Source organism: Rhincodon typus, chromosome 3 (assembly GCF_021869965.1).
Source record: "Rhincodon typus isolate 14 chromosome 3, sRhiTyp1.1, whole genome shotgun sequence".
NCBI classification, from domain to species: Eukaryota; Metazoa; Chordata; class Chondrichthyes; order Orectolobiformes; family Rhincodontidae; genus Rhincodon; species Rhincodon typus.
In genome coordinates, this window is record NC_063334.1 from 53,082,294 (window position 1) to 53,095,725 (window position 13,432).

General features: G+C 42.8%; 1 protein-coding gene across 1 annotated transcript in view; it reads right to left on the minus strand.

The window, feature by feature from the left end:
* Window positions 1-13,432, minus strand: part of LOC109921380 (aminopeptidase O (putative)) — a 185,230-nt gene that overhangs the window by 129,397 nt on the left and 42,401 nt on the right. Inside the window, exon 4 of the mRNA XM_048593426.1 lies at window positions 5,799-5,955. Coding sequence (XP_048449383.1) covers window positions 5,799-5,955 — 157 coding nt within the window. The remainder of the gene's footprint in view (window positions 1-5,798; window positions 5,956-13,432) is intronic.

Consider the following 13,432-nt stretch of genomic DNA (forward strand, 5'->3'; position numbering starts at 1 on the left):
GCAGCAAGTTTTTTTTTCCACACAGAATGGTTAGTTTCTGAAATGCACAGCCAGGGGAACTGGTAGAAACAGACAAATAGCAATATTCAAGAGGCATTTTGAGACATATATGAATAGACAGGAAACCAAGGAATACAGATCGCATAGAGGTAAAAGGTTTTTAGTTTAGAAAGGGGCCATGTGTCAGCACAGGTTCTGTGGGCCGAAGGATTTGTTCCGATGCTGTACTGTTCTTTGTTTGTAGTGCTGTTTGGGAAGGAGTTCCAGAATTCTGATTGAGAAACAGTGAAAAACCAGTGATATATTTCCAAGTTAGGATGTTGGGCAACTTGGAGGGGATTTTGCAGCTGGGATGCTCCACCAATCTGCTATCCCTGTCCTTATTTTTTTTTTTACTTGTCAGACGTGGGCATTGCTGATTGACTAGCATTCATTGCCTATCACTAGTTGCCCTTGAGAAGGTGGTGGTGAGATGCCACAGTCCATGTGCTGTTGGTTGACCTACAATGCCCTCAGTGAGGGAATTTCAGATTTTGACCCAGCAACAGTGAAGTAACGGCAACATTTTTTCAAGTCCGGATGGTGAGTGGCTTAGAGAGGAACTTGCAGTTGGTGATGTTCCCATGTATCTACTGCCTTTGTCCTTCTAGATGGAAGTGGTCATGGGTTTGCAAGGTGCTGTCTAAGGATCTTTGGTGAAATTCTGCAGTGTATCTTTTAGATATTATACAATGCGGCTACAGAGCATCAATGGTGGAAAGAGTGGGTGCTTATTGATGTGGTGCCAATCAAGCAGCCAGCTTTGTCCAAAACAGTGACAAGCTTCTTGAATGTTGTTGGAGGTGCACTCATCCAGGCAAGTGAGGAGTATTTCATCACACTCCTGACTTGTGCCTTGTAGACGGTGGGCACAAAGGGAGTCAATCTGTGACTTACTTGCCACAATATTCCTAGCATCTGACCTGCTCTTGCAGTCACTCTTCATGTGGCAAGTCCACTTGAGTTTCTGGGCAATGGTAATCCCCAAAGATGTTGACAGTGGGGATTCAGTTATGGTAACATCATTGAAAGTCAAAGAGCAGTAATTAGCTTGTCTCCTGTTGGAAATGGTCATAAACTGGCATTTGTGTAGCACGAATGTTACTTGCCACTTGTCAGCCCAAGACTGAACATGGACTGCTTCAGTATCTGAGGTGTCATAAATGGTGCTGAAGATTGTGCAATTGTTGGCAAACATCCCCACTTCTGACCTTATGGTGAAGGGAAGGTCATTGATGAAGCAGCGGAGGCCAAGGCACTACCTGAGGAACTTCTGCAGAGATGTCCTGGAGCTGAGATGACTGACCTCCAACAACCACAACCATTTTCTTATGAGTGAGGTTATGACTCCAACAAGCAGAAAATTAATTCCAGCTTTGCAGGGGCTCTTTGATGCCACACTCGGTCGAATGCAGCCTTGGAGTCAAGGGCTGTCACTCTCGCCTCATCTCTAGGTGAAAGATGTCGTGGATTGGAAGGTGCCAAGGGAGAAGGTTTGGTGAGTTACTGTATTGCATCCTGACAGCATGCATCAGTGCTGAAGAGTGTGAATGTGGAAGGTGGTGAATGGGGTTCAAGCAAGCAGATGCTTTGCCCTGGATGGTGCGAAACTTCTTGTGTATTGTTGGAGCTACACCCATCCAGGCAAGTGAGGAGTATTCCATCATGTTCTTGATTTGTGCTTTGTGGATTGTGGACAGTCAGGTGGTGAGGATTCCTAGCTTCTGACCGGCTCTTGTAGCAACAACAGTCCAGTTCAGCTTCTAGTCAACGGCCTCCAGGATGTTGGCTGTGGGGGTTTCAGTAATGTACTGCTATTAAACATCAAGAAGCAATGGCTAGATTCTCTCTGATTGCAGCTGGTCATTGGTTGGAATTTGTATGCCAGAAATATTACTTGCCACGTATCAGCTGCAAGTTGTCCAGTTCTTGCTGCATATGGATCCGGACTGCTTCAGTATGAGGAACAGCAAATAGCGCTGAATTGCTGCTGAATTGTGTAATTATCAGCAAACATCTCCACCTCTTACCTCATGATGGAGGGCAGGTAATTTGAGGAAGCAGGTGAAGTTGGTGTATCTTGGACACCACATAGGGAAACGCTACATTGATAACCTGAAATGATTAACCTCCAACAACCACAACCATCTTCCTTTGTGCTAGATCCTACTGGGTGATGGGTTTTCCCCGAACCCCAGTTTTGCTGGGACTATGCCATTCTCTGTTAAACATTAAGGACGTTGTCAGATATCAAGGACAGTCAATCTTACCTTACCTCTGACGTTCAGCTCTTTTGTTCATGTTGGATAAAGGCCAAACATGAACAAAAGGTCAGGAGCTAAATAACGCTGGACGAACCCGTGGTGAGTGTCATTGAGCAGGTTATTCCTTCGCAACTGCTGCTTGAAACCAGTGTTGACAACCGCTACTATCTCAGAATCATACAGTACAGAAAAGGCCTTTCAGCCTGTCAAATCTGCACAGACAAAAACCAATCTCACTACACTAATCTCACTTTTCAGCACTTCACCCATAGCTTTGAATTTTAAATTTCAAATGCTGATTCAAGTACTTTTTAAAGGTTGTGAGGTTTCCAGCCTACTACATCCCCTGCAGTGCATTCCACGTTCGTGATGATTTAGAGTAGACTGAAAGCTGGTAATTGGCTATTTTGGATTCGCCCTGCTTTTGTGGACAGGGCATGACTGGGTAATTTTCCACATTGTTCAGTACATGCCAGTTTTGTCGCTATACTTGAACAGCTTGCGAAGGGCTAGTTCTTTTGACATGTCTTCAAGACTACCAATGCCTGAACTTTGTGAGGGGCCTCAGTGTTTTCAGCCTCCAGTGCCTTCAGCTGTTTCTTGATATCACGTGGAGTGAATTGAATTAGCTGAAGACGGCCATCTGTGATGCTGGCAAATCATTTGCTCAGCACTTCTGGATGGAGGTGAATGTAAATGAAAACCGAAATAACTGCAGATACTGGAAATCAGAAACAAATACAAAAATTGCTGGAAAAGCTTAACAGGTCTGGCAGCATCTGTGGAGGGAAATGAGAGTTAGTGTTTCCAGTCCAGTGACCCTTCCTCAGAACTGATGGTAGCTAGGCAAAAATTGTTTTTTTTTCAAGCAGAAGATAGTCCAAAAGGCTGTAAAGTTGAGAGATAAGGGGGCCTCCAAAATATCCACCTTCTTCCTCAACTGAGGATTCCCCAACACTGTAGTTGACAGTTCCTCTGCCTGTCTGACCTGTCTCCTGCACTTCAGCCCTCATCCCCTCTCTTCCATCCAACAACAGTGACAGGGTTCCCCTTGTCCTTACCTACCATCCCACCAGCATCCAAATTCAGAGGATCATTAGCTGTCATTTCTGCCACTTTCAGTGGGATGCCACCATCAGACACACATTTTCTTCCCCTGTCAACCTTCCATAAGGACTATCCCACTCCTCCTTCACTTCTAACATCCCCCCACAGTCCCATGGCACGTTCCCCTGCAATAACAGAAAGCTAACACCTGCTCATTTACTTCCTTCCTCCCTCAGTATCCAAGGGCCCAAACACACCTTTACATGCACTTCACACAATCTAGTCTACTACATTTGCTGCTCACAATGTGGTCTCTTCTACTTTAGGGAAATGAAGCAGAGACTGGGTGACCACTTCACAGAACACTTATGTTCAGTCTGCAAAAAAGACTGAGCTTCCAGTTGCCTGCCACTTCAACACATCAATCACCTTGTTCCCTGGCCAACATCTCTGACTCAGGCTTGCTGTAGTGTTCCAGCGCAGCTCAGTGCAGGTTGGAAGAACAGCACCTCATTTTCCACTTGGAAGCTCTACAGCCTTCTGGACTCAACATCGACCTCAACAGTTTGAGGGCTTGAGGCACCTTCTTCCATGTCCTTACTCCAACCCCCACACATCAGGCAACGTTATCACACCCAATACACACAATCAATGTTAGCTACTAATTGTCCCCATTAGTAGCTATTCATTCTCCCTGGCCAATCATTACCCACTCCTTTGTCTATCCAACTGTTCTTCTCTCTCTTTGGGCTCTGTCTCCACCTATCATTTACTCCTTACCCCTCCCCCAACTGTACCTTCAACACAAAAAAACAATTTCCTGGTCCACTCCTTCTTCAATCCCAACATCCCTCACAGCCCCATGGCACCTTCCTTTTCAGTTCTGAGGAAGGGTCACTGGACACAAAACGTTAACAAATGCTGCCAGACCTGCTGAGCTTTTCCAGCAATTTCTGTTTTTAGATGTAAATGAATTAGGTGACTCAGTTGTGCTAATATGTTGTGGATGGCAATATTTGTGAAGCCTTTACTACAGTAAGTTGTTTAGTTGTCCACAAAAATTCACGACTGAATGTGGGAGGACTACAGAGCTTAAATCTGATTTGTTGGTTGTCGGATCACTCAGCACCTACTAATCCTTATGGCTTATACTGTTAGCTATGCAGACAGTCCTCTGTTGCATCATCACCAGATTGACACCTTTTTAGGTAAGTGCAGTGCTGCTACTGGCATGCCATCCTGCATTCTTTATTGAATCAGAGTTGATAGTAATGGTAGAGTGAGGTATATGCCAGGTCATAAGGCTATTGGAGATAGTAGGAACTGCAGATGCTGGAGAATCCGAGACAACAAGATGCAGGGCTGGATGAACACAGCAGGCCAAGCAGCATCAGGGTCTAGGCCCGAAACGTCAGCCTCTCTGCTCCTATGATGCTGCTTGGCCTGCTGTGTTCATCCAGCCCTGCACCTTGTTGTCTCATAAGGTTATTGTCTGTGTTTGAAGAAAATTCTGCTGTTACTAATAACCCATAGCAGCTCAAGGATGCCCAATTGAGTTCCTAGATCTGTGCAAAGTCTGAGCCATTAATGGCGCTCAACATGGTGGACAGCATCCTCAAAATGAAGATTGAACTTTATCTCCACAAAGATTATGCAGTGGTCATTTCTACCAATAGTCATGGATGAATGCAGCTGTAACAGATAAGAGTCAAGTAGGTTTTCCCCTCTAGACCTAATCGAGCAGCTATGTCATTTAGGACTTGGCCAGCTGAGTCAGTTCTGGTGCTACACCCTTGGTGACAGTCATTAAAATTGCTATTCAAAGTATATTCTGTGCTTGTGTTTTTTCCAAGTGGTATTCAACATGAACGAGTACTAATTCATCAGCCAAAGGGGGAGTGTAGATGATAATCATTAGGATGCTTCTTTGCCCGTGTTTGACTATGTTGCAGTCCAGAATCAATGTTGAGGACTCCCAATGCAACTACCTTCCAACTATACCAGTGTACCATCATCTCTGGTGGATCTATCCTGCCAAGGAAATAGGGATGATTATGGTGGTGCCTGGACATTTCACGTGAGGTATGATTGCTTGAGCGTATGTTTACTAAGCTATTGCATAGCTAAACTTTTGCTCAACTAGTCTGTGAGACAGCTCTCTCAATTTTGGCACAACCTCCCACAGATGTTAGTAAGGAGGACTCTGCATGGTTAACAGGGATGGGGGTTTGCCTCTCCACTTACTTGGATGTGTGCAGCTCTAGTAATACCCAAGAGGTTCACTACCACTCAGTAGAAAGCAACCAACTTGACCTCCACCCCATCCAATATGCATTCATTAATAGGTTTATACCTGAACAACAGCTGAATCATTATCAGAAAGTTTACTACATAATTCTATTACAGAGTTCTGAGGTGTACTTTAATTTAAAGAAACATAATGCAAACCTGCTTTTATTTGTATAGTCTGAGGTTGAAGATGATGAATTAAGTATCTGGGATCTAAAGCTGCATTCAGCTATAACTTCAACCCAGTATCCAACTGCAATGGTAAAAGTAGATGCTGGCATATGCATGGTCACATAATAAAACCAATTTGAGAGTGCTGAAATAAAAAGAAAAGAACTCTTAATGTAGGTCAATTTAAACAAAATTAACATTTCATATATAGTGACATTGTTTGCAAAAAATATACTGCGTATGGAAATACTGTGTATAGCATTCTTAGTGTCACAAATTAATTCAACTTTTTCTTTTGAACACCAATAGCTAAATGGCATTATTAGAGGAGAGTCTGACTGAGGGATAGATACTGTTCTTTGCAGCCACAACCAAGGCCTTATAAGGTCATTGTGCCTTTCCAGAGCCAGGGTTAAGGATAGCTCATCACAGAAGGGAATGAGCTTGAAGTGGGAGGAGGAGAATCCAGTCATCATAGTTCATGAAGGAAAAAACAGAATGTAGGTAAACTAGGAATGATATTTGGCTAAGTGAGTTCCAGTTCAAAATAAAACGTTGAACCACAAAGGTAACCATTTCTTTGATTGTTACATGAGTGATGCACCAACTGTCATCAGGTCAAGGAGGAAAACAGTGGTATAGGAAGACAGAGTTTCAATTCATGAGTGCTGGTACCAACACTCTACAATGAGGGAGCTGTTTCATTGGGATGAATACCAATTAAACTGAGTATTAACATCATGTCAATATTCGAGAAATTGCATACCAAGGGGCACGATAAGCCTTAAAACTAACAGTACTGGATCACATGAGATCAAGCAACATTTAAAAATCAAAAGAGAACAGTTAACCTAATGGAACAGTTTCGGATGTGAGTAAAGGAGTGGAATAGGGAAAGGACAGAGAGCTGAATAGTAATTATGCAGCAAATAAGATCCATGCAGAGAACAGTAGCAAAAATCAAAATTCAAGGTTCTTTCCCTAAATGCTTGAAGCACCTTCAATAACATAGATTAATTAGTGGCATAATTGGTTTAGATCTAATTACCATTAAAGGATATGGTTACAAGGTGACCAAAGTTGGGAAATGAGCATTCTAAGGGACACAACATTTTGAAAATACAGGCAGACTAGGGATCGGGGGTTGGGGCGGGACGGGGGGATGTGGTGCAAGCTGGACGGTAAAGGATGACACAAGAGTACTAGAGAGAGAGAGAGACAAGATTTTGGCTCAGAGCTCAGAAAGTAACATCAATAGTAATAGAGATTTTTGAATAGCAAGCGTTAGAAATAGTTGGCAGAAATCATTATGGACAACAGTAGCAATAATATCATTGTTCTGAGCTTCAAACGAGAAATTATTGTAGCTTGTAATAAAGGAACTACATAATTATTGGGGACTTCAATCTTCGTACAGACTGGATACATCAAATTAGTGAATTTGGTCCAAAATGAGTTTGTACTGTATTTTGTGACTGTCTCCTGGAACAATACATTGTGAAATCAATTGTGGTTAAAGCTGTTTTACATCTAGTATTATGCAATAAGACAAGGAACTCATTTGATCCCAGTTGCCTATACATGTCATACGCCTCCTTTTTCAAGACCAGGGCCTCAACAACTCCAGACAACAAGGTGCAGGGCTGGATGAACACAGCAGGCCAAGCAGCATCATAGGAGCAGAGAGGCTGACGTTTCGGGCCTAGACCCTTCATCAGAAAAGGGGGAGGGGAAGGGGGTTTTGAAATAAATAGGGAGAGAGTGGGAGGCGGATAGAAGAGGGATAGAGGAGAGGATAGGTGGAGAGGAAACAAACAGGTCGAAGAGGCGGGGATGGGGCCAGGAAAGGTGAGTGTAGGTAGGGAGTTAGGAAGGGGATAGGTCAGTCCAGGGAGGACGGACAGGTCAAGGCCTCAACAACTCCAGTTACCCAGGGTTCCCTATTCCTGCCAGCCTTGCCATTCACTCTAACAGGAACATGCTAGCCTTGAATCCTTATTAGTGCACTTTTGAGAGCCTCCCACTTACCAGACATCCCTTTGCCCTCAAACAGCCTCCCCCAATCAACTTTTCAAAGTTTCTGTCCAAGACCACCAAAATTGGCCTTGCACCAATACAGAACTTTAACTTTAATTTGGACTAAACCTAGCTATTTTAAAACTAATGGAATTATGATCACTGGTCCCAAAGTGCTCCCCACACTAACACTACAGTCACTTGCCCTGACTTATTTCCCAAGAAGAAGTAAAGTTTTGCCCCCTTCCCTAGTAAGGCCATCTATATAATGCATGAGAAAGCCTTCCTGAACACACACGACAAATTTCTCTCCATTTAAGCTGTTAACACTATAGCAGTCTCAGTCAATGTTAGGAATGTTAAAATCCCCTACTATTGCAATGCTCCTATTCTCGCAGCTATCTGCGATCTTCTTACATATTTGCTCCTCAATCTCCTGCTGACTATTGGGGGGCCTATAGGACAATGCTTTCAAAATGATCTCCCTTGATTTATTTCTCAGTTCTACATATCGATTCAGCGAATGAACCCTCAAGAATCCTCTTATCTCAGTACTTCTGTGTTCTCCTTAATCAAAAAACACAACTCTCCCTCCTCTCTTGCCTCCCCTTCTATCCTTCCTATAACATCTGTACCCCGGAACATTGAGCTGCCAGTCTTGTCCCTCCCTCAGCCATGTTTCTGTAATAGCTACAGCATCCCAGTCCTATGTATGCATCCTTGCCCCGAGTTCATTTGCCTTACTTTTAAGACCTCTTGCATTAAAACAAATGCAGTTTAACCCAGACTTCAATTGCTTCCTGCCATGCTCTTGCCTGCCCTATCTAGTACTAGGATTATCAACGCTGCCTTTACTATTTAACTTATTTTCATTAACTTCTGCACTGTCTTCAACCATCTCTTTTGTCTCCCTACTGCTTTGGATGCCACCCCACTTCCCGAGTGGCTCTGGCAAATCTCCCCATGTCATTGAAAATTCACTTACTACTGAACAGGCCAACACGAGCCTTTCCTGGTGTTTGTGAAAAGGGAAAAAACTGCCATTCTATTGAAAAAAAACAAAGTTGCTGGAAAAGCTCGGCAGGTCTGGCAGCATCTGTAAAGGAGAAAACAGAGTTAACGTTTCGGGTCTGGTGACCCTTCCTCAGAACTCAGCTCTGAGAACTCAGCCATTCTACTGATTTCAGTGTCAAGTTTAATAATGAGTGTGCCTTGCCAAGGAACGAGGTATTATTTATTGCAACTGTATTTCCAGATTTAACAGCACAAATTGTTACATCATCTGATTTGTGATCAGGATGAGCAGTGTTGGCCTCACTATACTCCTAACACACAATCTGGGCCAACATCCACAAATGCTTCAGGGGAGTTTCATGTATTATTGACAATAATCAGGCTTCTTCCACAAGGTCCGCTGTCTCTGCAGTCCTGCCCTCTAAAGAATTTCCGAGCTTCATAGTTACATAAAAGCCCATCTGCCAACATAGGAAACTAACAATAGAACAATTTTGAAAAAAATCGACCACAACCTCAAAGCTCACTGGAGCATAGGAAGTTGAGAGGTGACCTTATAGAATAAAATAATGAGGGGTATAAACAGAGTTAATGGTAATTGTCTTTTCCCCAGGATGAGGGATTTCAAGAGTAGGAGGCACATTTTTAAGGTGAGAGGAGAAAGATTTAAAAAAGACATGTGGGGCATTTTTTTTACACAGAAGGTGATTCATGTGTGGAATGAACTTCATGAGGAAGTGGTGGATGTGGGTACAATTACAAATGTTTAAAAGGCATTTGGATAAGTACATAAATAGGAAAGGTTTGGAGGGATTTGGGCCATGAGCAGGCAGGTGGGACTAGTATATCTTGGGATTATGTTTAGCATGGACTGGTTGTACCGAAGGGTCTGTTTTGTGCTTTATGACTCTATGACTCAAAATAACTTTGAATGGATATCTAGGAAATGTGAAAAGACGTAATCAGACAAACTTCAGAGACACAGGAACTGCAGGATGGCCAAGTCTCTTATTTATAATGGAGAAATAAACCATTAGTGTATTGTTATGATCCTCTTAGGGACCATTAATGTTTAAAGTAGAAATCCAATTACTCATCAGCTAACCAAAAGAATTAGGCCCAAATATTTCAGGTTTTTCAGAACTAAAACTTTATTGTATATATAAAGAAAAAGAAATAAAGTAATCACCACTAACTTAACATTATAACTTTAAAAAATTTATGCTATGAATCATAGAATTCCCATAGTGCAGGAGGCCATGTGGACCATCAAGTCCTCACCAACCTTCCAAACAGCATCCCACCTAGACCTACACCACCAATGTATCCCCGCTACCCCACATTTGCCATGGCTAACCCACCTAATCTGCACATTGCACATCCCTGGACAAAACGGAGCAATGTAGCATGGCCAAACCACCTAATACGCACATCTTTGGACTGTGGGAAGGAACCAGAGCACCCTGAGGATGGACGGATAGATGTGCATGCATGCATGCATGCATGCATGTGCACGCACACACACGCCCCCATACACACACCACACACAGAGACCCAAGGCTAAAATCCAGTGCAGGTCCCTGGTGTTGTGAGGCAGCAGTGCTAACCGCTGCCATCCACTCAGCATGAATTCAGTTCTAGTTTTTGCTTCACAAAAGATCTTGATGATTCATTCATCTTTCCTGGGACCAACTCAAAAATTCAGCCATAGATCTCAAAATTTGCTTTAATTGTCCTTCATATTCCAGCTAATCCTTCAAGGTATGATTCTATTGGGTTTTCCCATCAGTTTTTGATACTCAACCCTCAAACATTTCCTTTAGTGACCTCACGACTGTGAATGTTCAGCTCCTCATTCGGGTTGCAGACTGATATCCAAGTGCTTTCATACAACTTTCTAAGCTAACACTACTTGCTGCCTTTGAAGAAGGGTCACTGGACTCAAAACATTAACTCTGCTTTCTCTTTACAGATGCTGCCAGACCTGCTGGCTTTCTCTAACAATTTCTGGTTTTGTTTTTACAGACTGTTTTCTGCCCAAAGATTCAATGAGGGCCACTATGGATTTCTTCCACTAGCCAGAAGCTAGGGAAATTTTCCATTTGGTTTTTCCTCTCCAAATTCAATCTGAAATAAAGCTTCCCTCCTCTTTCTCAAGAGTGAAAGGGAAAGCTGTTTATCTTCCATTTTAAATTTAGTTATAATTATCACCTCCTCAGTTTGGTACAATGTCATCTTCATCGCATCAAAGCTGCAACTGCTCTGTATGTTCCCAAACCGACTGACTCCCAAACACACACAGATGAACAATATCGTAACGAAGGTTCCATCATCACTCACCATCTCTACAATGTGACACACACAGCCTGCTTCCAGGGACAAATGAAAATTAATTACCTTTTAATTTCAAAGTTTTTGCTGACTGTGGAAACCATATGAATACTGTTTATTCTAAACAAATTTTAGGACACTATTTCCCAGAACTTCTAGCTCTGACCTCTTAAATCAATAGGACCCGACCTTTAAAGCGTAACAAACTCCCACTTTGTATCAGTTGCATTTTCTATAAGTTTGCTTATCAGTTTTTCAATAACGTATCCCTAATTAGTCCCTAATCCTTAGTTCATAAAATTAAAAGCTAACTTCTAAACCAAAGGAATTATGAACTATTTAGCGTAGAAGTTTGAAGGGAAGTACAGAAGTTGAAAACATAAAGTCTATGAAACACTTTGTCCAGAAAACAAAAAAGTTAACACTTTGTTTGGGGCCTTTTCATACGAATAGCAGCAATCCTGTGTTCTTTTACAATGGAGAAAACATGAGTTGGCTTGTCAAAAATTAAGCGTGTTATTTTAACATGATTCATGTATCCACAAATGAGTTGTGATCTGACATGCAAATTAGGCTCAATAGGGCATATGCCACAGCATGTCTACTTTTACTCTTTTCTTTCTAGAGATATTGTTCATTTTGAGATATGGTAAAGCAACCTTCTAATATCTTCAGATAGGACTGTATGACATATTAATTTCCGATAGATTATTAAAGTTGACCTACTCTTGCTCCCATTCAAACTTGTGCATTTTGGGTTCACTGCAGGATATTAATAGATATTAGAGATAACGGTTTCCGTTTTCCTCGTCCAAAAGGAAAAAGCCAATTGCAGTTGCCCCTGTAAAGTTAAGTGAATCCAGTTCAGTGAAAGGATGTCAAAAGGTGTAACTGAATTAGATGCTTCAACACCAGCGCAAGTTCATGCACTGAGATATCAAGACATGGATCTGAGTCACCCATTCTTGGATCAAAAGGTGCAGAATCCATATGGGTCGAGGTAAGGAATAACAAGAGGAAGATGATGCTCGTAGGCGTAGTTTATAGGCACCCTAACAGTAGCTGTACAGTAGAACAGAGAATAATTCATGACATATGAAGCAATATAAGAAATGCAGTATATTAATCATGGGTGACTTCAATCTTCATGTTTTTATATTCACTCATAGGTCATGTGCATCGCTGGCTGGCCAGCATTTATTGCCCATCCTGAGGTGCCTTTGCAAAGATAGTAGTGAGCTGCTTTCCTGACCGCTGCAGTCCATCTGCCGTGAGTAGACCCACAATGCCATTAGGGAGGGAATTCCAAGATCTTGACCCAGTGACAGTGAAGAAATGGTGATGCTACATCTCCAAGTCAGGACGATGAGGAACCTGTTGGTGGTGGTGCTGCCATGTATCTGCTGCCCTCATCCCTCCAGGTGGAAATGGTCGTGAATCTGGAAGGTGCTGCCCAAGGAACGTTGGTGAGTTTCTGCAGTGCATCTTGCTGCTACTTAGTGGTAGAGGGAGTGGGTGTTTGTGCATGTGGTGTCAATCAAGCAGGCTGCTTTGTTCTGGATGTAGTCGGAACTGCATTCACCCAGGTAAGTGGGAGTATTCCATCACACTCCTGACTTGTGCCTTATAGATGGTGGATAGACTCTGGGGAGTCAAGAGGGGAGTTACTCGCTGCAGTCTTCCTAGCCCTGACCTGCTCTTGCAGCCATTGTATTTATATCGTGAGTCCAGTTGAGTTTTTGGTCAATCGTAGCCCCCAGGATGTTGATAGTACAGGAATCAGTGATGATAATACCATTGAATGTCAAAGAGTGTTGGCTAGATCATCTCCTGTTGGAGACGGTCATTGCCTTGCACTTGCGCGGCGCAAACATAACCTGTCACTCTTCTGGCCGGGTCTAGGTTCAGTCCATATTCTGCTGCACTTGTGTCACGGACTGACCCAGCATCCAAGGTATCCTGAATGTGCGGTATTCAGTGCCAATCATCAGCAAACATCCTCACCTCTGTTTCCACAGTGGAGACTGGAAAAGTCAGAATGGCAGAGGCAGCCATGAGGAAGAATTCATAAGTTATTCAGGACAGTTTTCTGAAACAATATGTTGTGGATCCAAAAAAGGATTAAGCTATTTTGGAGATAGCAGGAACTGCAGATGCCGGAGAATCTGAGATAACAAGGTGTAGAGCTGGATGAACACAGCAGGCCAAGCAGCCTCAGAGCAGCAGGAAGGCTGATGTTTCGGGCCTAGACCCTTCTTCAG